Source organism: Arvicola amphibius, chromosome 12 (genome assembly GCF_903992535.2).
Source record: "Arvicola amphibius chromosome 12, mArvAmp1.2, whole genome shotgun sequence".
Taxonomy (NCBI): Eukaryota; Metazoa; Chordata; class Mammalia; order Rodentia; family Cricetidae; genus Arvicola; species Arvicola amphibius.
In genome coordinates, this window is record NC_052058.2 from 5,451,384 (window position 1) to 5,474,793 (window position 23,410).

At 48.8% G+C, this 23,410-nt stretch overlaps 1 protein-coding gene across 1 annotated transcript in view; it reads right to left on the reverse strand.

Annotated features, from left to right (window-relative positions):
- The window catches only part of Ptpn14 (protein tyrosine phosphatase non-receptor type 14), a 132,825-nt gene that overhangs the window by 61,363 nt on the left and 48,052 nt on the right, over positions 1-23,410 (reverse strand). The window contains exons 2-3 of the mRNA XM_038349581.1: positions 17,114-17,423; positions 5,368-5,537 (exon numbers count right to left, since the gene is read on the reverse strand). Coding sequence (XP_038205509.1) covers positions 5,368-5,537; positions 17,114-17,287 — 344 coding nt within the window. The 5' untranslated portion in view covers positions 17,288-17,423. The remainder of the gene's footprint in view (positions 1-5,367; positions 5,538-17,113; positions 17,424-23,410) is intronic.

The following is a 23,410-nucleotide window of genomic DNA, read 5'->3' on the forward strand; positions in this document are numbered from 1 at the left end:
ACATATGTGCACAAAACATACATATGTACCTGCATATACATGTGAACTCATGCACATGCAAACCCATGTACACATTCACACATATGAGGGAAATAAAAAGAAATCAAATCAAACATTGAATGGGAAGACACCTTTGAAATAGGAATGAGGTTTCTGATTTATTTGCTTTTAAAGCGTTTATTTTTTTCCCTTTCAATAAAAAATAAATTGTACCAAATTAGTTATTCCTAAAGACTATTTGAGTGTTTGGTCTGTCTTCCATACACAAAGAATCCCCAGAAACTGCCACTTCGTTCATGGTCAACTCGAATGCCAGGGAGCATGTCTCCTCCCCTATTCCAGTCGCAGCAGGCTCCCTAGACAGCCACCTGCCCACCTGCACACCCCGAAAACTGGGTCTGTTATCTGGAAGAAGAGAAAGTCAGCAGCAGCTTGCTACCTGTGACCCTGTGGCCTAGACACACACCTGACTGAGCTGAGGGTGTGAACTTCAGCATTCTTCAGTTGAACACGAGGAAATTAGAGTTGAAAATGAGACACACTCATTAGCTTTAGCCCATCTCGACCTCTTCCAGCCAGGCCGGGAGCCAGGAGCAGAGATGGTGGCAGAGACGCACTTCCATTTGCACAAAAGCTTTCTGTCTCCGGCACTTTGATCACACTCCTAAGGGCTGACTCAGATCCACCCATCCTAAGAGGCCCCAGCAACAACAGGAAGAGAGCAATGGAAGAAAACAGGGGATGTGCTGGGATCCTTCCTTGCAGTTTGGAGTGACATGAAAATGTTGTACCTCTAAAAAGCACATTAAAAATTTCAAGATGGCAACACAGAACTTACAAGTTCAGGGTCTTGCTGAACATCAGGCCATGTGACCCTGGCTGCATAGGTGGCAGAACCGTGATGCCAGCCTTGTTTATGAGAGTGCCTGCCAAGCACCCTGGATGCCAGACCAATGACAGAACATTCTCCAGGAAGTAGAGATGAGAGCAACACAAACTTTAAAAAAATGCAAATCAACCTTTAATCCATCAAAAATGTGAAATAAAAACTGCTTGGAGTTACAGCTCATTGGTAGTGATGCACGGAGATCTGCTCATTCCTACATTCCAGCTGCCTAGCAGGAAGATTAACATGGAACAGGTACTGAATGAAAGCAAACTTGAAAAGGAATGTAGGCAAGGATGTGGTTCTGCGGTAGCGCGCCTGCTCAGTATGTACAAGACCCCGTGTTCAAATCTTGGTACCACAATAAACAAACAAACAAACAAACAAACACATAAATAAATGGGATGCAATCAGCAACTGTCATCTAATGAAGAGTCCATCTTCCTCGGCAAACAACCCCGCCCCCAGGTCACTACTTCTTAAAGAAAGCCATATTCTTCTCTTGTCTCAACACACGACTGCACAGATTGAGAGAGTGGACTCTAGCGTCAGCTACTTCTTGAAAGTGACTTGCAGAAACAATGCTGTTCTCAAGAACCAAGAGAGACGTGCCCATCCACAGTGGGAGATGGCTCAGCAATTAAGAGCACTTACTACTCTTCCAAGTACCTGAGTTCTGTTCCCAGCACCCATGCTGGGGGCTCACATCCACCTGTGAACTCCAGCTCCAGGTGACACACCTCTTGTGACCTCTGTGGGCACCTGCATTCGTGTGCACATATCCACACCCATACACATAATTAAACATAAGTCTTTTTAAAAGTCTTCATCAGATGACATTGTACAAAAAAGCAAAAGAACTGGGGGGGGGGGGACAAAGTGTAAAGGAACATGGAATCATAGCCCTAATGAAGCTTCTAGAAGAGACTCTCAGGCTGTAGACTCGGATAGTGCACACGCAAGAGACTGCAAAATCTAAGGGAGAGCACAAGTGTTTCCAACCAAGGAAGGAAGAAGCCTGTAAAAGCAAGAGGACTAAATTCAATCCTCAGAGTCCACAGAAACAATCCAGGCACAAGGGCACACACTACCAAAGAGGCCGACTCCTGGGGCTCGTTGGGGGTCAGCCTGGCCTAATTGTTCAATTCTACCCTGTTTCAAAACACTGGCGCTAGGGAGAGTGCTCAGTAGTAAACGTGCTTGCCATAGGTGAGGACCAAAGTTCGATCCCCACACCCATACAAATGCCAAGTTTATGTATGGAGCAGCCTACCTGTAATTCCAGAGCTTAGAAGGTGGAGGTGGGATCCATGGAGCAAGCTAGCTAGGCCGGCTAGCCATATCATAGGGTGCAGCAAGCCGGATAGATGGCTTAGACATATCATAGAGGGTGGCAAGCTAGCTAGGCCGACTAGTCATATCATAGAGTGCAGCAAGCCGGCTAGATGGACTAGACATATCATAGAGGGCAGCAAGCTAGCTAGGCCGACTAGACATATCATAGAGAGAGTGCAGCAAGCTAGCTAAGCCGACTAGACAAATCATAGAGTGGAGCAAGCTAGCTAGGCCGACCAGACATACCATAGAGTGGAGCAAGCTAGCTAGGCCGACCAGACATACCATAGAGTGGAGCAAGCTAGCTAGGCTGACTAGACAAATCATTGATCTCAGGGTCCAGCTGAGAGAACCCAGCTTCAACGGATAAAGTATGGAGCAACAGAGGCAAATGCATGACATCAACTTTGAGCTTTCACGGGCATGTACACACACATACATGTGCATATGCATGTGTGCCCCACACATGCATACCTACACACACACACACACACATACATACATAAACATATACACGAGAAAATAAAAGGTAGATGGAATTAAGAAACGTCACCCCATGCTATCTTGACTATCTCAGAAGATGGCACAGACCTGATGGGGGGACCTGGAACAGCTCCCACGGCCCCAAGTCTCCTCACCACTACCATAGGGTCCTAAAACTGTCTTTGGCAGGAGGGACTGGCCTGGCTACAACTGTAGTAACACTATGAAGATAGAACAGTCCCACCCCAGAAGGTCAGCTACCATAGCATCCTGGCGAGGGAGGCTGTGCCGCCTGACCTCACCGGGGCGAATAGGAGTTTCCTTTGCACTACCCAGCACCCCGCGCATCAGTGAGCAATACAAGACACACACATCCCAGTGAAGAGGAAAACATGACAATTAATTATGCACTTAAGAAATCGGGCATGCACCGTGAGTCTTAAATTCACTCTTCAAAAATTATTTATCCTCGGTTTAGTGTTCCTGTGTCTGTCTGTCTGTCTGTCTGTCCGTCTGTCTGTGTATCTTGGGTGTGGTTCCTCAGAACTAATCTTTGTCTTTTGAAAGGGGGTCCTCTCTGGGACCTGGTGCTTGCCACTTCAGCTAGGCTGGCTGGACAGAGAGCTCCAAGGACCTACCTGCCTCCCCGTCCCTAACCCTGGGGATGAATGTAGCACATGCCTTGTCCTGCATTTTACATGATGCTGGGAATTGAACTCAGGTCTTCACGCCTGTGTGGACGAACTCTGCCAACTGAGCCCCCCCTAATCTTTTCCTTTAAAAGTGTTCTTAGGACTGAAGCCCTGAAGAGGGCCTTCCTAACTTGAAGATTTGGAAAAGGCCTGGACATCAATTCCAAGCTTGCCACAGGGTGTGAGTGGCCAGCATCTCTGCAGTGGTCCCTTGCAATCATTAAGTAGCCAATGAAAGGGCTTCTCCGCTCACTTAGAAACCATCTTCTCACCTTCCCGACCCAGCAAAGTATGAAAACCATGTGTTTACAGTGAATCCGTTGCTATGAAAGCATGCTGCAAATTATTTTTCCTTTGATTTAGGAGGATATAAGAAGAGGAAGATGCCTGGCGGGCAGGAGCCCCTTCTGGGGGGAATCCGGCCCAGATGGGAGAGAAGCAAAGAACCGTGGTGGTCCAGGCAGGAGTCACATCTACCCAAGGAGGAGCGAACATTCTCAAGGCTCACCGAACACATCTTCCAGCTGGGAATGTGGCAGAGAGCTCCGTGCTCCTTAATCTCTTTAGCTCCTATGGTTTCATGACTCATCCCTCATCTGTCTAGGAGGGGCCTAGCTGTTGCCAGCTTGTGTCTAGAATCGCACCAGGTCGTTTCTTCTTCTCCCCTTTTATTTTGTAGCTCCATGTATTCTCCTTTTGATATAGTGTGTGTGTGTGTGTGTGTGTGTGTGTGTGTGTGTGTGTGTGTGTGTTCGCGCACGCGCGCATGTGTGCGGAGGCCAGAGGTTGACGCTGGGTATCTCTGCTCAGCCGATCCTTTTATGTTTTTACTCAGTTGTCCCCTTCCCTTGGGCCTGACTTGTCCATTTGTTTCTCCAGTGTCACCGGTCTCTTGTCAGCGTCCCCCATCACGAAGAGATTTGCTCCAGTGGGTAAGATGAGTCAATCTCAAGTTAACCTCCAAGAGACGCCCCTGCCCGGCCCTTCTCCCGCCCTGGAGTTAGAGGTCCATGCTGCTACCCTCACATTTTACACAGGATCTGGGGTTGCCGACTGAGATCTCCCTGTCTGGATGGCAGGTGCTTTACCCACTGAGCCACAGCCACCGCTACCAGCAACAGCTTTGCATGAAGAGGAGGAGGAGCAGGGGAAGAAGAGGAGGAGGAGCAGGAAACAGAAACTTCAACCGTGTTGTTATTTGAGAAATCTACAGTCCTGAAACCCACACAGTGAGAAACACTCTCTGCCATCCTCCAAGCTTGTCAATGGCTTTAGCTTCTCCAGGATTCCCAACGCCCAAATTGGAGCAACAGATTTTAGAAACAAAACAGAAAGCATTCCTGGGCTTCTGGCTCCCTCCAGAAATGTCACCTGATGAGTGATCCCGAGGAACAGACATCTCTATGTACACCACGCCCACAGACAGCTCCATGTACGCCATCCTAGCACCAACAACATGTTCTTGTCTTGCTCTGTGAATCACAAGCTGCCTGAACAGCTGCAGTTCCGACAAGGACATAAGACAGCATGGCCACCCCGAGGCTCCGCTATGTTGTTGACTTCCTACCCCTGTTTATGTAACATCACATAACCAAACTCTTGCCCTCATGGCATTTTTCTCCTCAACTTGATTTCCATCTTAAGAACCATCTTAGGCCTCAAGTGCAAAGCTCAGTGGTGTTTGGGAAGGTGGATGGGGTGGACAAAACAGAATTAGATGGTTGGCTTTTATTAAATTCTAGCCTACCTATTTGACTTACCATCCCCAACAAATACACCTTGCTGTTATACACAAAACTGTACCTGTCTTACCAGGGCTGGCACTAGCCACATGGGTCAAGCCAAACTTCTGCAGGTATATGGTAACCTCCAGCTCCCCCACCCTCTCTGCCTCCAGCATGCCTCCACTTCACCGGAAGCCTTTTTTGTGATCCACACCCTTATGGAGAACTCGAGGGAGATCACACCTACCTTGTGGCCTCCTGCTGAAGCCATGACACATTTGGCACATAGAACATGACTCCGAAGAAAAGCAGAGGCTCGTTAGCAAATTTGTCTAGATGTTTCTTCAGCGGCTTCTCCAGCTCCACCCATCTCGCTTGCTGGCTCTTGCTGAGAAACCAAAGGCCGAAGTAGTGTGTCTAGATAAAGAGTAAAATCGCATCAGTTGTGCGTCCAAGATCACAGAGGCCTCCCAACCCGACACCACGGGAACTCTGCCATGTGGGGCCTATCTACAAGGATCCAAGGTTCTTCCCCACCCAACACAGTCACCTATGTGGAGCATCCAGGTGAAGCTCTCCTAACTGCATATGGGTCCACATAAACTTGTGCCAGGTGAAGGGATGGGGGAGCCTGGGGACAGGGCTGACTTTGAGCATCTATATGTACAGGAGTATATCAGCACCTGGGCACAGAGACCAGAGGTCAGCCGTGGTGCCCTACCTCAGGAGCCAGCCACCTTGGCTTTTTAGGAAAGATCTCTTTCTGGTACCTGGGATTCACTGATGACACAGACTGGCTGGCTAGTGAATCCCGAATAGCCTCCTGTGTCCACTCTTCCAGGACTGGAATTACAAGTATGCCCACCAAAGCTGGCTTTTTGAGATGGGTGCTGGGGATTGAAGTCTCCCCAGCCCCAGGGCTGACTTCTTTGCTGAGTCCAGAAGGACGAGTCCCTGTGGGATTTCACACACGGCATGCTGGCCAAGGCCAGGATAATTCCTGCATCCATCAGAGAGTAATTTCTTAGTCAACTCTGAAGGCAAACCCTGCCAGCTACGAGCTCTGGCAATGCAGAACATTTCAGTCTATCAGATTTGACCCCCAAAACCACGTGCTCTTTTGGGACTTCAATGAGTACTTTGAAATCAGTGCCCTGTACCGTTTTATTATACGTGACTTATGATAAAATTTCTCCCCCTACCAAGCTTTGAGACCAGAAGGCTCTCCTCTCCTCAGCTGACCCCAAAGCCACCGGAGGCTCTTGGCAGATTAGGGTGGCATTTGCTAGATGAAAGTGTGATCATCACCCTAAAACTTGAAGCCTCAACCAGCTTGGCTACGAACAGCTCACTGACTGATGGAAACAGGTACCTTCATGCACCCAATCCTGTCTTTATATGAACGTGTGCTAGGATTTCAGGATTAGTGCAAAAAAAAAGAACCAGATCGCTGCTTCTGAAAACTTCTTTGTGTTTCGATCATGGCCTCGGCTGGTTTACAGTGCACCTGGGGCTCTGCCCTCGGAAGAATGTTTTCATTATCAAGTTTAATTTCCAAAGGCATTCTTTCTGTCCTCACCGCAGCTGGCTGTCCCTCCACTCTCCAGAGCCATCCCTACCAAGTCCCCAGGGAGGCCGTGGTCCCGCTTTCTTAGCACACCAGGTGTGCCCTGGCTGGTGGAAGCCAGAGCACCACAGGCCAGCTGGGGTACGCGTCTCACACGGTTGAAAGGCCTCCCTCTACCTTTTCAAGCAACAAAATGCGATCCTCGGTGTTCAGGCAATGGGTTTCTCTGTCGAATCACACAAAGCCAACTGGGTCCCTTCTCACCCCGCTGTTTGTGTTCCGGCTTCTGTGAGCCCACCTGTGTTTCCACTATGAGCCATTACGCAGTCGAGGTCCACAGGTCACCTCACAGAAGAGCTCTGTGGCTCGTCTACCAGTTGTTCCTCTCTCTCTCTCTCTCTCTCTCTCTCTCTCTCTCTCTCTCTCTCTCTCTCTCTCTCTCTCTCTCTCTTTACGCGCGTGTGTGTGTGTGTGTGTGTGTGTGTGTGAGAGAGAGAGAGAGAGAGAGGAGAGAGAGAGAGAGAGAGAGAGAGAGATTCTACATACAAAGGAACCCCCAGACTCCTAGAGCTTTGTCCTTAAGATGAGATGACTGCAAGTCTTACCCACAGGCTGCAGGGACTACTGTACCTAATTCCTGCCACCACGTCTATGGACTGTAGCAACCTTCCCACTCCAGAAGATGGTCACCTTGGGTTATCATAGACAGTGACAGAAAGTCATAGAGTTAGCAAGCAATGCCAGGTGAGGGTGGGGGTTGGGGAGGTGGCTCAGTTGGTAAAGGACTTGCCAAGTCAGTGTGAGGACCTCAGTGTGGATTCCCTAACACCCACACAAAAGCCAGGCACAGTGGCACATACCCACAGTCCTAGTCCGTGGAAAACCAGCCCGCCTAGACAAACTGGCAGACTCCCAGTTATTAAGAGGTCCTTTGAATAAATAAATAATAATGTGGGAGCAACTGAGGAAAAGACATGATACCAACCTCTGGGCTACATATGCAGACATACACACATGTCCACACTTACACACAACACACACACACACACACACACACACACACACACCACAAATATACACAGAGACAAAGAAAACAGGCTAGTGGCTCATACCCATGACCCTAGCACTTGGGACACAGAGGAAAGAAGATCATGAATCTGAGGTCGACCTAGGCTACAGAGACAAGACCCTGCCTCAAAACAACAAACGGCAGAAGGAGCCAGGTCTGATGGCACAGGCCTACAACCCCCGCCCTTGGGAGGTGGGGGCGAGAGGGTCAGTTCAAAATCGTTCTCAGTTACATAAGGGATCCGAGGCCAGCCTAGGCTACAAGAGATTCTGTCTCCAAAACAAGCAACAACGAGAAAACCACACACCGAAACAAACCAGAAAGGAAAGGGAATCGGTTGTACTGGCAACCTGAGAAAAGGCTGAAGGGAGCTCAACTACAGATAACAGACCTTAAACAGACAAGAAGAATAACCATGGGACCATGTGAAAGTCCTGTTGCAGGCACTTCTGGGACATTGGGACAGCTGTGTGGTGCCGACGCGGCCACCGGGAGTCAGGGATGTGAGAGACTGGCTGAGCTCAGCCCAAAGCGAGGGAGCCTTGGTGCTTAGTTCAGCGCCTGCCTGGAAAGGGTCCCAGGCACGACCTCATTGCACCGATTCCTCCACTGAAGACAGCAGCACACAGGGGTCCCTGCCAGCATGTGGGGTGATTGGAATGTTTACAAGTCAAAGCTGAGACAGCCTTAAGCTGTGCATGCTGCGTAGTAATTTCCAGTTATGAGAGAGAGAACCCTCTGGTAAGCATGGCGGAAGAAGGGAGCACACACCTGCCGAGCAGACTAACCTCTGCTTCCTCTAGAAGTAGTGTTGACGTGTGTGCCATATTTTTACGCTCCATACTTCATCCTAACCATAATATTCATTCAAATTTATATTACTCAAACTATGAAGGGACGGCAGGAACAACTCACTGATCCATTTCGGGAGGAATTTTTAATTTGTTAAGATTTATCTATGTAATGTGTTTAATTGTTTTGCATGCATATGTCTGTGTGTGCCTGGCAGCCACTGAGGACAGAAGTGGGCATCAGATGCTCTGGGATGGTTGGTTGTGAACCACCATGTGGGTGCTTGGAATTGGACCCAGGTCTTCTGCAGGGACAGTCAGTGAGCCATCTCGGTAGCCTAAAATTAAAACTGTATCACCCTTCCACCTTGTAGGCTATTTTTCTAAATTTCTGTCATTTCCTTCCCACGCACCAAGATTACTACACCAGGAAAGAGTAAACAAACACAAACATACACACACAAAGAAGGGCCATTTAACAGAGTACATATTCCTGCACAACACACACACACACACATGCATGCAAGCATGCACACATGCATGCACAGATAGATAGAGAACAAGTTCTGAGACCCAAAGTACTAATCTTGAACTACAGTAAACAGTAAAGAGTTCTAAATTAGCTGGGCATGGTGACTCATGCCTTTAATCCCGGTACTCGGGAAGCCGAGGCAGGTGAGTTCGAGGCCACTCTGGTTTCCAGTGATTCGCTATGCAAGTATCCTTTGAAAAGAGTTTAAAAAAAAAAACCTACTCAAGAAATGGGGCCCTACAATAAGGAGGCAAATGAAATGAACAGGTGTTTATGAACAGACGAAGCTCAGACAGTCCAGAGGTCATGGGCAAATATTCAACACCCTCTTGTTACTACAAATATGCAGATCAAAACTTCCCCGGGGTTCCATGGCACCCCTGTTAAAATGACTCTCGGGAAAACAATGACAAACGCTAGCGAGGGTGGGGACAGACACACTTGGGGTGTGGATGTACTAGTGGGGCCTCTATGGAAATCAGTTTTGAGGTACTATCGCGTGACCTGAGAATACACCAAAGGGACTTAAGTCAGCACTCCACAGAGATACCTGCTCACTCTGGACAATGATGGTGTGTGTCACTGTAGCCACGTTGTAGAATCAGTCTGGTGTCACTTAATAGATACACGGGTGAATGGGTCAATAAAATGTGATGTGATGTATGTAAACCATGGAGTTTAACTGAGTGTATGTGTGTGTATATGTATGTGTATTTATATGTGTGTATATATGTCTGTATATATGTGCGTATGTGTACATGTGTGTATATATGTGTAGTGTATGTATGTGTGTATATGTGTGTATGTGTGCATATATGTGTATATGTGCATATATGTGTGTATGTGTATGTATGTGTGTATGCGTGTTTGTATATGTGTGTGTATTGTGTGTATGTGCATGTGTGTATGTGTATGTATGCATGTGTATATGTGTGTGTATATGTGTGTGTATGTGTGTGTGTATGTGTGTGTAGCTATACTGAGATATGCAGGAGCTATGGCTGTAGGTCAGTTGGTTGAGAGCTTGCCTGCCATGTGCAAGGCCCTAGGCTCAGTCCCACCACCATGACAAGCCGGGTGTGGCTCATTCTCACAGTCCCAGCATTTCCAGTGGACAAGTGAAGGGCTGGCAGGGGACAGGAGGAGTGAGGGAGAGCAAACAAGGGGGAAGCACATAACATACCTAAGAATGTCACCACAAAGCCTGGCGCCTTGTATATACGTTAAAGTTTTTCAAAGGTTTAGGGGCAGGGGGCTCCCAGTTCAAGACAAGCTGCCCTTGGAGGTGTCTGCAGCACACCTCTGTCCCCTGCTATCTTAGAATGTTGGCTCAATTATCCTGCAGGAAGGAATGCCCATTTGTGAGCCTCCTCCACGTCCTCCGCTTCTCTCACCCTCCTCTGGCTGCGTTTCCACACAGGAGTTGAAAGCCTCTGCCCAGCTTCTCACACAGCTTTTGCTCAGGTTACGGTACAGCACGGGTTTATCTGGCCACATCTGGCCACAAGTTGCATCACAGGAAATATAATCAGACCCTGACAGTCTCAATCCATCTAGCTCTGTACCAAGCAACCTACCCCCTCCCCACCCCGTGCCTGGTCCAAGGTGCCGTCTCCCACACCAAGCCCAGCTGTGCACACTCCACTTAAAGTTGAGCCCAGTTTGGGTCCCCAGGCTTCCCCACTACACACTGCCACATGGTTGTGCGAAATGTGGCTGAGGCTGGCAAAGAGAAGCCCCCTCTCCCACTATTGAAGGAACCCGATTCCCCTGACAAAGGCCCAGAAGGTCAGCTTTCTGCCCAAGTGCGGACCTGGCTGACCCTCTGGGGATACCTCTGAGCATAAATCCCACATTGTAGTTTAGTTTTAAGCCTGAGGCTCTGGTGCTTTGAGTTCTATAATGACAAAGAAAGGAGGCCGTAAAAACCAGTTCCCAGGAAGAGGAACTGTATCTCTGAGTCAATGACTAAGAACCAGCTGAGATAGAACAGCCTAGGCAGAGCCACAGGGGGATGGCATTTTCATGTGAGCACACTCTGGGTTTATGAGAAATTTTGCATCTTAACAGAAGTATAAATGTCTATATGTACTGAAATGCCAGATAGTGTGTGCAATGACAGACAGGTTTGCCACAGTGCCAGCGTTCATAGTAATGACCGTGGAGCAATCCCAGAGAATGAAGACCTTTCAACAGAGTGCAGAACAGGTAGTTCTGTGGCCTGAGTATGAAATGTCCCCATAAGCATGTGTGTTTGAACACTGGATCCCCAACTGGTGGTGTTGTCTTCGAGAAAGCTGTGGACTATTTAGGAGGTGAAGATAGACGGGGGAAATGGATCACTGGGGGTGGGCCTTGAAGTTTTATTGCCCCCCCCACTTCCCGACTGCTCTCTGCTTGGCTGTGGAGGCATTGTGACCAGCTCACTCCTGCTAGCATGCCCTTCCCCTCCCCCACATAATGCAGTCTATCCGTCAAGCACAAGCCCAAGCAAGTCCTTTCTTGAGTTGCTCTTCCAGACACTGGTCGGCAGCAAGAAAAGCAGGAGACAGAGCTGGGTCTGTGGGGAATCCTGCCGCTTCTCATTCTGCTTTGGACCTCACGTGCTCAAAGGCAACAGGTATTAATAGTTCACAGTGTTGTTGACATGATTCCCCTGTATTGTCGTGCCGGGGATCAAACCCCAGACCTCGCACACGGCAGACAAGCACCCACCCCTGAGCTGCGTCTCCGCCCTTCATCCTTCATTTATAATGGCATGATGTAACTGCACACACCAACAATTCACGGCAGAAGATTGTGGAGGGTTTGGTTGCACCAGTTTTGTGACCCATGGCACGGCTTTAATGCCATCTGTGAGGGTTACACATGCCATCCTGGCAATTACGAGGGATTAAAGCCTTGATCTTAATGCAGGCATTCTGAAGAGGCACTCAGCCAGAAGCAGAAGTTTAGAAGATCTTGCATTAAGCTCCAACAGGCTGCCCGCCTAGCCCAGCATTTCAGTTGTCAATCAAGATGTGGGGCTGGTACGGCCCCACCTGAGAGAAAGAAAGGAGTTCCGTGCAAGTACTGAGCTTCTCTCAGGAATGAGAAATACCTCAGACGCAGCAGAGTAGGCTCTGGGCGGCTCTCCCTGCTCTGTTCCAGCGATTCTGGAAGATAAATCAATGTCCTCCACAGCCAGAGAACTGGAAGACCACCTTGTATGCACCCAGGCTCTATACTGAGTAGGTCTGGGGATTCTAGAACGTATCTATACCTAACAAGGGGACTCTCCTCATTCTTTTTTTAAGATTTATTTATTAATTATGTGTACAGGGGTCTTCCTCCATGTATTCGTGCAGGTCAGACGAGGGCACCAGGTCTTCTTACAGATGGTTGTGAGCCACCATGTGGGTGCTGGGAATTGAACTCAGGACCTCTGGAAGAGCAGGCAGTGCTCTTAACCTCTGAGCCATCTCTCCAGCCCCCTCTCCTCATTCTTATAGTCAATGTCTCCATGAAAATACAGGAAAACAAGCCGCAGCGTAACAGTGACCCATAAAGCCAGTCATATCCCACACAAGCATTCTTTTGCGGCAGCCAGACTCCCTGAGAACACACCCAACGAGAAAGACTTAAGGGTGAAGGCTGAGAAACAACCACCTCTGTTTCTACTAAAATGAAGGTATAGTTACCACGCACACACATACACACAAACATGCTATGGTGTTTATGTGCCATGTGTACATGCGAAAGTCAGAGGACAATTCGTAAGCACCAGTTTTCTCCGGGATCAAACTCAGGTCATCAGTCAAGCTTGGTGGCAGCTACCTTTACCCAGGGAGCCATCTACTTTAGTTTTGTTTCAAGTTGACAAAAACCTAGATATACCTGGGATCCTAACTGAGGAACTGCTTACACCAGATTGGCCTCTGGGCACATCTGTGGGCATTTTTCTTAGTTAATGATTAGGTCACTGCAGGCAGTGCCATCCCTGGACTGGTGGTTCTGGGTGGTATAAGAAGGCAGACTGAGTGAGCCCAGGAGAGCAAGCCCAGGAGAGCGAGCCCAGGAGAGTGAGCCCAGGAGAGTGAGACTGTGAGCAGCAGCCCTCCATGGCCTCTGCTTCGGTTCCCGCCTCCAGGACTCTGCCTTGAGCTCCTAACAGGCTACCCTAGATGATGGACGGTACCGTGTAAGATGAAACACAGCCTCTCCTCCCCCAAGATGCGTTCAGTGTTTTTATCACAGCAACAGAAAGCAGAGCAACACATCTCATCGGCCCCCTGTGCTGATCATTTTGATCATTTTAAACCCCAGCTGTGGTTAAACAGGTTACAGAACTGAGGCATATTCTACAGGTTGGGGGAATGAGGTTTTCCTGTCAATCACATAGTCGGTCCCTACATCAGACAATCAGAGCTGTTACCAAGCGCCACTAGACAAACCTCAGTCAAGCCACACCCGCCTCTGCAATGTGGTGGGAAATGCATGCTGAGTCCCTGTGTCTCTAAAATCTTCACACATGAGAGTAGCCAACCACAGAAGATTAATGCTACAGCTGATAGCTTTGGATAAAATGCAAATCTGTACAAGGAAAAGAGGCTAAATTGGGCAACAGTCCCCATTGGTGGGGATGGGGCAATCCTGTGTTTAGCCCCTTCCTCTTCTGATTTTGGATGGAAGACATTCCTGTAGGATGTACAGAGCCTGTTCCTTGAACTCACAAAGAGCTATGATTGACTGAGAAGGGTCACAGCTCCAACGTTACCTGTCACAGGGATGAAAGTGAAGACCCAAGGAGAAAGCGATTTGCTCAGAGGTGACAAACCCATTGAGGGCCGCCAGCACAAAGCCAGCATGAAAGCTGAACCACACCTTAACACTGAGCTGCCAATCACGCAACAATGCACACGTGACAGGAGCCTCTGAACTGCTCCCTTCATCCTGGCTGATGAGGTAGTGGTAGGATCATCTGGGGTTGCCCTTTGACCTCTCAGAGGGAAGCCAGGGTTGGCAGAGAGGAACCAGTACTGCACACGTGCCCCAGTACCCCCGACCTCTCACTGCTCCCCAGAGCTCTGTTGGTAGACAGGAGACCCCGACACACACACACTCTGCCAGCCCTACCGCACCCTCACTTACCCCCTCGCCCCCCTCCCCAGCGCAGGCGGCTGCTCTTGATTTCCTCCTCTCTGCAGAGGACGACATTTCATCTTTCCTACCTGAATGCCTAACGTAGGCTTCAGGTCCAGATTCAAAGCACGGAGGCCGTGTGTGTGTGTGTGTGTGTGTGTGTGTGTGTGTGTGTGTGTGTGTGCACTCAGATGTGTGTACCCAAGCAGTGTGTATGGGGGCCAGGGCTGACACATCACAGTATGTCTGTGAGCTTTACTCTCAGAAAGGGTCTCACTGAATCTGGAGCTCAGTCCTTTGGTTAGACTGGCTGGCCACTGAGCCCTGGAGACACACCCAGCTGTCTCCACACCCCATTTCTGGCTCACTGGCACACGCTGCCACACTCAGCCTTTGATGTGAGTGTTGGAGAACTGATGTCAGGCCTTCACCCTCATGCAGCAAGCACTGTGCCCATTCGGCCACCCTAGTCTCCTCCCGGGCCGGCTTTCACCCCTGGCCCACACGGGTCTATGCACTGAATGGCTAAGGACAGGCACCATTCTGGCCCTACTCTGTGATAAGCTTAGCGCAGGTGGCATTCAGTCTTCACCTGTTACCTAAGTGCTGGACCCTTCTAATGCTCCCCAGTATCTAGCAAGTCCTAAGGAAGTTGCTCAATTCTATTTAATAAAAATCATTTCTAGAGACATTGAAGTGTGAGCAGTTATGGATTAGTGGACCCAGCACTCCGTATCTCCAGACAGAATGGCTTTTAAGATTGGCAAGAGGACCACAAAGTGAGCATCACTCTTCCCACTTTACAGGTCAGGAAACACAGGCCAAACAGGGTCATTAATTTCTCCACAGTCACTCTGCAAATAAGCTTCAGAATATAATCTGAGCCAAGTCCAACACAACAAACCCTACCTGCATGTATAGCTATTTGCCATATATTATAATGATTCAATACACATAAATGCATTATGGCTAATTATCATATATTATAATGACCCAATGCATATGAATGCCTTATAGCTATTTACCATATATTATAATGATCCAATGCATACGAATGACTTGTTTGCAACAGGAATAGAAATACTCAAAGAGCAAAAACACTTTCTTTCCAGTGCTATACAATTTAAGTTTTTATTTTTTATAGGAATTTGCATATGTGTAAATATGTATACCCCAAAATGCCACCACAAAATAAAGGACAGCTAGCTACCTGCCATCAGCACAGCCAGGACTTTTCTGAGTTTGTTCTCCTAGGTCAGCAACCAGCTCCACTGATTGGTTGCTGAGGCCAACCTTCGGCTGCCCATGAGCATGATCCTGAGCAGACAGCCCACCTGAATGCTAAACCCAGATACCAACACGAAGGACAGCGGGCACAGAGGTGTTCAGGGACAAAAGCCTCCCACAGAACTATGGTCACCCTGCAGAAGAAGCTGAAAGGAGAAGGGATGGACCTCAGGTGTGGCACGTGATCATCAGTCTCCTCTGTCCCCTGAACCCCAGTGAGATCCCAGGTGTCTCGGAGCTTCCTGAGGCTCAGGGTTCCTGGGTCACTCGGTGTAGGCTACTCTCTGCCCACGGGTTGCCCACCAGCCAACGTGTCATGTGGCCATCGAGACTCAAAATGCACAAGCGCGGACTCCTTACAAGAGTCTCATCTTGAAGGCCTGGGAGATGAAACAATGAGGGCCACCTTGCCACAGCAGCCACACCCTGGGGACCTGCCGGTGTGGTGTGCATGGCTGTGACCCCAGCTGGCAGTCTGGGGCAAGAGGATCACACGTAGGAGGCCTGACTGGTCACAAAGTGAGACCCTGACTCAGAAACCAGAACAAACCACAAAGAAGAATGGCTTGCACTGAGCTCAAAGAAACAAATACCTGTTTTAACTGCTCTCCCTGGGGATAGGAAGACAGCTCCGCAGTAAATACGTAACATCCAAGCACAGGAATGTGAGTTCAATTCCCAGAACCCACACAAACATCCGGGGTATGGCAGGCTTGGAGTCCCAGGGATTGGAAGGGTCAGGACAGAGACAGGAGGATCCCTGTAGTCTAGACAATTCAGTGAGCTCCAGGCTTAGTGACTCTGTCTCAAAAGACCAGAACAGCACTCCTGTGGAGGATACCCAAGGTTGTCATCTAGGCTAAACACACACACACACACCCAAGGTTGTCATCTAGGCTACACACACACACACGCACGCACACATGTACGTACGCACACACGCATGCATGTGCATTTTAATCTTTTTTTAATTCTTAAAAAATGATTTTTCATCGGGGTGTTGGTGGTGCATGTCTTTAATCCCAGCACTCAGGAGGCAGAGGCAGATGGATCTCTGTGAGTTCAAGATCAGCCTGGTCTACAGAGTAAGTTCCAGGACAGCCGGAGCTACACAGAGAAACCCTGTTTCGAAAAAACAAACAAAATAAAAATGCTTCCCCATGTCTGTGGGTCACTCTTACTTCCATGCTATTTGCTCCTTTTCTTTGTAAGGGGGAAATAGAGAAACAAACAAAAGGCAGCTGTAGCCACCCAAACGTGGGTTGCTTCTCCTTGTGACACAGCCATCAAACCCGAATGCCAACTACCCACTCAACCGCTTTAAAGAGGAAAAAAAAATGGCTTTGGTGGCAAAAGTCTCTCATTATTACCTCCCTGTAAAAATCTCACAAGGGAAACAGGAGGAAACCCACTTCCCCGTACCAGCTGAGGGCCCTTCCCTCTGACATCAGCACTGGTGGCCTGAGCCACTGGAGCTCCGTCAGGTCACGCCCACTAAGAACAGCAGTTTCTTCTAAACACATGCTTAGGCTAAAAACACGGCAGATGCTGACACGTTAGCAGATAGCTGGCTCTTTTCAGGACCCCCGCCTCCTGTCCCCGTACAGGGACACGTGCCCAACTCACCTCTCGCAGCTCCAGCCTCTGGGCCACGGCCTCCAGACACTCTTGCCCCGTGCTTTCCACAGACAGAGTGCACTCAATGACATTGCTGTCCAGCAGGCGGATCCGCGTAACAAAGCAGTTCTTGCTCAGGACATTGTAGCGCCGAGTCCTACGAAGCTTCAGGCCGAAAGGCATGGCTCTGCGGCCGGGGGGACGCCTCCCTCCTCTCCTAGCAAGGCACCTCTTAGATGGCCTTAGTAGGTCTGTGTTGGAACGGTCACACTAAGGTAGGGGAAGGGTGTCCATGTCCATCAGGCCCTCTGCAGGACGGCTGTAGAGGAAAGAGAGGCAATGTGATTACTCACTGGATTGGAAGGGAAGCTGTCGATGGTGCACAATACAGTGTACATGTGTGCACACGAGCACCCGGGCGGGTGAAGGCTCAGACTCAAGCGCCTGTGAGCGCTGCAGCTCTGAGTGTCTTGTGAGAGACCACATGTCTTACCCGCTCTCATCAGGGTGAAGCACGAGAAGACCCGAGAAGAAGAGGCTTAGCAGAAAGAAATACATCCCAGGTGCACAGCCCCTCCAGACGCCGGGGCACCCCACACTCCCGCTAACACCCCCATCCTCTCTGGGCCCCTCTCTGCAGGAGGAGTAGAAAGGTGCTGGCCGTCAAGCCTGGCAAGCCGAGTTCAGCCCCCAGAGCACACATGGCAGAGGAGAAGGTCAACTCCCACAAGCTGTCCTCTGAGCTCCACGCGTGTGTCTTGCCACACACATGAAGACATCTACAACGAGGAACACAGGTGCTGGCTCCGGAGCTTCGAGGAACCGAACATTTACTTCATCTTGCTCCCCCCCTCCACGATGCTGAGTTTCTACAGGGTTTTTTTTTTAATGATTTAATACTTATTTTAATAACTATTTACTCAGAATGTATGATGTTAATGGTGACAGCATACATTTAACATAGATCATTTCTACTCTTTAATTTACAATACAGAATTCTCACTGCCACCTTTGTTTTGGCACTGAGAAGCAGATCCAGGGCCTTCCCTGCTAAGCCCATATTCTCCCTGCGAGCTATATCCCTACTCCCTAAAATATACAGATTCAATAGTGTGCTTAAAAATCTTACTGTGTCCTTTTGTTCAACAAATAATAAGACAGATGTGTGGAACCACCCAAACACGGCTCCGTTCCTTTATAGGTGAATTGGTACAAAAGCCCTGTCCCCGGTTACAGACTGCTTAACCTACTGTGACAAGATTGACAGGCTCCTGACGTCCCAGCAAACGAAAATAAAGACATGACAAACGCGGAGAATGCAAGCATTAAATACCAAGCAAAATGGCTTTACCGTCGCCCTGAACCAGTGATGTCCTGGTCAGGAGGCCCTGGAAACTTCTCTCAAAGAAGCCGGCAACAAGCAGAGAGCTTTTCCATACGGCTGCCTGCTCTGCTAGGCTCAGAGAGTTATCGCTGGACGACTGACAGCTAACTCAGGCAGGTGCAAGCAGCTCAAGCCCCTCATCCATCCTGGCACGGCACCGCTCCTGACTGAACACATAGGGAGCACTGGTCCCTGCAGGAATTGGTCGATGGATAAAGGAGCTGTCTGCGATATTTATAAGCCACTCCCTGCCAGAACCCCAGGCCTCCTGAAGGTTGTCAGGGTATAACCCTACAACACAGCAAAACACACTCCCAGCCTCCCTCGGCAGGCTTTGATATTCGCCCTCGGCACATTCCTGAGCATGGCAGGTACATGTTTTATGATAGCTTAAAATACGTATGGCTAGAAATGCTGGCTTGGTAAAATAGATTAACATTTCTAAACCACTTTATGTTGGCAGAGTATCATGTTTACTTCCAAGCCACGCCAATCTGATCTCCTGATAGGGACAGAAAATATGGAGGGACCCACCCAAGGAAGGGGGGGAGGAAGATGGGAAGCCAAAATATCATAAGTGTTTACTGATGAATTCCCCTCGATTTACTGAAGCACAGGACAGGCAAGCTAAAGAGTCGATGCCTATGTTAAGAAAGCCTTAAACAGACAGAAGTGTTTGCTCTGTGGACACCAGTATGTTTGTTCCTCTTCCTGGGCCAGGCTCTTTACATCTGGGTGTGTCTCCCTTAAACACCTATGAAGGAATGTGGCTGGCTTGGTACCCGGCTAGCCTAGCAAAACAATCTCTCCACACACTCTTCAGCATGACACAACACACAGATGGTGAAATAGCAACTCCCCAGATAACTGCTGTTCTGAAAACGACCAGAATGCGCACGCAGCGAAGAGTGTCAGCAAGGCAGTTATTGTCTTGGGCTGTTTGGGGCTGTGGGGCTGAACTCCACATCTTTCTAAACTTTTCAGCTGTCCTGGTGATGACCTCCCAAACAGGCTTCAGAGGTGTCTACCGTCAAAGAATAACCTGGCATCATGGACTCTAGAAAATATCTATGTCAGTTAAGAAATAAAAATAAAAGATTTTGTGAATCTTTGATTTGCAAGATAATCTCAACAGAAAAAAAAAATGCGAGAGAATTGGTCTGGACCTTCAACAAGTAAATAACTAAAAACAAATATCAAAGGGAGGGTAGAAGCCCATGCAAGCTGCTTCCCAGGCAAAAAGTGGAGAAACTGGGAAAAATAAAGGGGGTTTGTTGATCTTGATTAAATCCAATTGGGGGAAAGGGCAGGATTGGGAAAGTCAGGAAGCAGCAAGGTAAGCTTAAAATTTGAGAGAGAGAGAGAGAGAGAGAGAGAGAGGAGAGAGAGAGTATTAGATCATTGCTAATTTTCTTGGTTTTATTGTGTGTGTGCAGCATCCCGGTGTGTGCATGCACAGATGTACACTGATTATGGAGGTCAGAGGGCAAGGGCAGTGTCTTCCTTGATCATTCTCCACCACATTTTTTGTCTGAGACAAGTTTCTTCCCTCATTATGGAGCTCACTGACTGGCTACAGCGGTTGGCCAGAAAGCCAAGGATGCTCCTGAGTGGACCCTAACCGGCAGACCTTTTTACGTGGGTCTGGGTAGCAAACCCAAGTCCACACACCTGCAAGCCCGTTGCTGAGCTGTCTCTCTAGCCGCCATTTTCTGTGGTTTCTGATAGTGGGGTTGCAGTTATGGAGAAGTTAGGCGATATCAGCAGCTCTATCGTGAGTAAAACCGACAGGATGGGGGCTTGAGAGAGGGCTCAGTGGTTAAGAGCACTGATGGTTCTTGCAGAGGACATGGGTTCAATTCCCAGCACCCACATGGCGACTCACAACCATCTGTAACTCTGGTCCCAGCAGATCCGATGCCCTCCTCTGGCCTCTAAGGGCACACACGTGGTGCACAGACATACATGAAGGCAAAGCAGCCATACATATCAAATAAAAAGAAAAGAAAAAAATGTCTAGATGCCATGATGCCTGTAATTTTTAAATGGTATGAATGCATGCATGCGTGTATATACACACAAACACATGGTGTACATACACATGACTGACAGCTGTTGAATAGAGACACTGTCGGACTGCTCTGCTTCTCCAGCCTCCTAAATACTTTCATGACAGAAAGTTAAAGGGGAGTGCCTACCCACATAGATGATGCTCTAGTACCTAAGGCTTTAAGGCTTGGTCTGAAGGAGCTCGGCAAGCAACATCATCGGTGCTTATTTGAACAAATTAACCTGGGGTTAAAATATCAGCGCGATTTGACACCCCGTACCCAAAGCCAGAAACGCATTTCCTGTCTCTTCCACATACATTCTTCACCTCAATGAAAAGCCCGTAACACCCACTCCGGGCAGTGAGGGCCACAGGGCTGTGCTTCTAGGAGGAACTGTGGGCAGTCCTGACCAAAGGCAGATGTGACACCTGGATGATCCCAGGCTACCCTACACTATGACACAATGGGAGAGCTTTAACTCTGCTCAGTGGACCACTTCATGGCCAGTGGATGAGCCCTGGTTCTTAAGTTCCCGAGGAAACGATCACTCACGCACCAAGGTCTGCCTTTAACCATCACACAAGTGCCACACAGCACCTGCTTGTCCTCCACAGCTGGACCACTTTTGACACCTCCCTTCCAGTCTAGAGCCTGGCTCCAGGCTCCTTGGCTGGGCTTCGGGGGGGGGGGGGCTCTCTGCGGCTCCACAATCGCTTTGTCACATAAAGAACAACAACAAAACAAACAAACAAACAAAACAGAACTAAAAGCCACATAGAAAGGAATGTGTTTGTGACACTTTCAATTTTGGAAGGAAGGGAGGAAGGGAGGGAGGGAGGGAGGAAAGGAAGGAAGGAAGGAAGGAAGGAAGGAAGGAAGGAAGGAAGGAAGGAAGGAAGACCCTACATTGAGGCTGCATCTCGCCATACTAAAAATGGCATCATTGGAAAACAAGTAACAGGCTGGAGATATGGCTCAGTGTGTAAAAGCACTTGCCGACAGCATACCCACAAAGGAAAGGGCAGCGGGACGTGTGTGTGAGCGTGTGTGTGTGTGTGTGTGTGTGTGTGTGTGTAGCAGAAGGGACCCTTATACACTGGTAATGAGAACAAACACTAGTTTAAACACTATGGAAGTCAGTATGGAAGTGTCTCGGAGACACCAACAGCGGATGGAGCTTGCCTATGAGCCAGCCACATCTGTCACTCCTGGGCATTTGACCGGACGACATCACAGACACCGCACACCAGTGTTCACCACAATGCTCCTCACTCCCTATGGGGCTAATGGGGTGTCCAACAGCAGAAATGGGCAATGTAAAGGTGACTTATCTTCTCCATGGGTTTCCTTCAGCTGTGAAGAAGGACAGAGCTAGACTGTGGGGGATGAAGAAAGCAGGAGAGAAGCACGGTTGCTAGGTTTTCTGCAGACACATATAACCACGCACTCACAGGATACGTGGGAGCAGCTGCGATGTGGCTGCACAGGGGGAATAAAGGAGGCTGATAGAAGTGGGGAGAGAAGATGCTCCAACAACGCCAAACACACGCATGCAGATGGCCTTATGGAACCCACCATAGTAACCTTTAAACACGTTAAGAAAGCAATCTTAACATCTTAACCACGATCTTCATTCTATTTTAAAGTTTTTATTTTTAAAACAGGAACTATCTAATTTTATCTCATTAAAAGTAACCTTTCTAATTAATTAATAATTTAAAAAAAAATACAGTGGGGGCTGTGGGGTGGGTAGCCCGATGGGTGAAGTGTTTCCACACAGGCATCAGGACCTGAGTTCAGATCACTAGAACCCACGTAAAGCCAGGCATAGCCATGCACATCCGCCACATCAGGGTCCTCACCGAGATGGGAGTTGGGACAGGAACACGCCTAGATGCTCTCAGGCAGATAATCCGGCACGTGCAGTCGGGAAGCTGGCATGTGCTGTGGTGAACAGCAAAGAGGCCTTGTCCCCAGATGAGGTGACAGGGGAAAGCTGATAGCTGAGGCTGTCTTCTTCACACTGGTGTGTGGCATGTGCAAACCGTCAAGTGTACATGGACACACACATCACACCTGTGCACATGCACACAAATCACAGCCAACCCCAAGGTAAACTACGGGTTCAAGGGAATAATGACCTGTCAACGCCAAGCTCATCCGTTTTTAAAACGTGCGCCACTCTGGCGGGGGACATCACTGTGGGGCCGGGGAGCCAAGGGCTATGCTGGAGGAGAGCTGCATTTTTGGCTCCGTTTTGCTGTGACCTGAAAATGACTCTAAAAACTAAAGTCCTTTTAAAAAGGGAAGTTTCGTGGGTGTTGGAGAGATGGCTCAGCACATTAGAGGACATCCTGCTCTTGCAGAGGACCAGAGTTCAGTTCCCAGCATCCACACTGAGCAGCTAACTGCTCATGGTAACTGGTCTCCAGGGGATCCGATGCTTTCTTTTGCCCTCCATGGGCACACACTGTGCTCAGAGGCACAAATCCATACACATATACAATACTTAATAAAACAGGCTGGGTCTTTGATCTCAGCGTTCAGGAGGCTGAGGCAGGTGGCAGGTTTGGGGTCGGCCTGGTGTGCACAGCAATGTTCAGGCCAGTCAGGCTTACACGGTGAGACCCTGCCTTGAAAAACTAGCAACACCCGAAAACTAAAACTAAAGCAAAACAAATCATTTTAAAAATAAAACTGAAAGATAAAAAAAATATAGCTTTAGTTAGCGATGCTCTCAGACTATTTAGCACCCTGCTGCAGGCTGCAGAGGCCTGCTCAATGACGTCAAGGCAACTTTTTTACTTAATAATAACAGTAAATGTAATGGGGCTACTCGGATTCCTTCCAAGAGAAACAGTGACGTTGTCT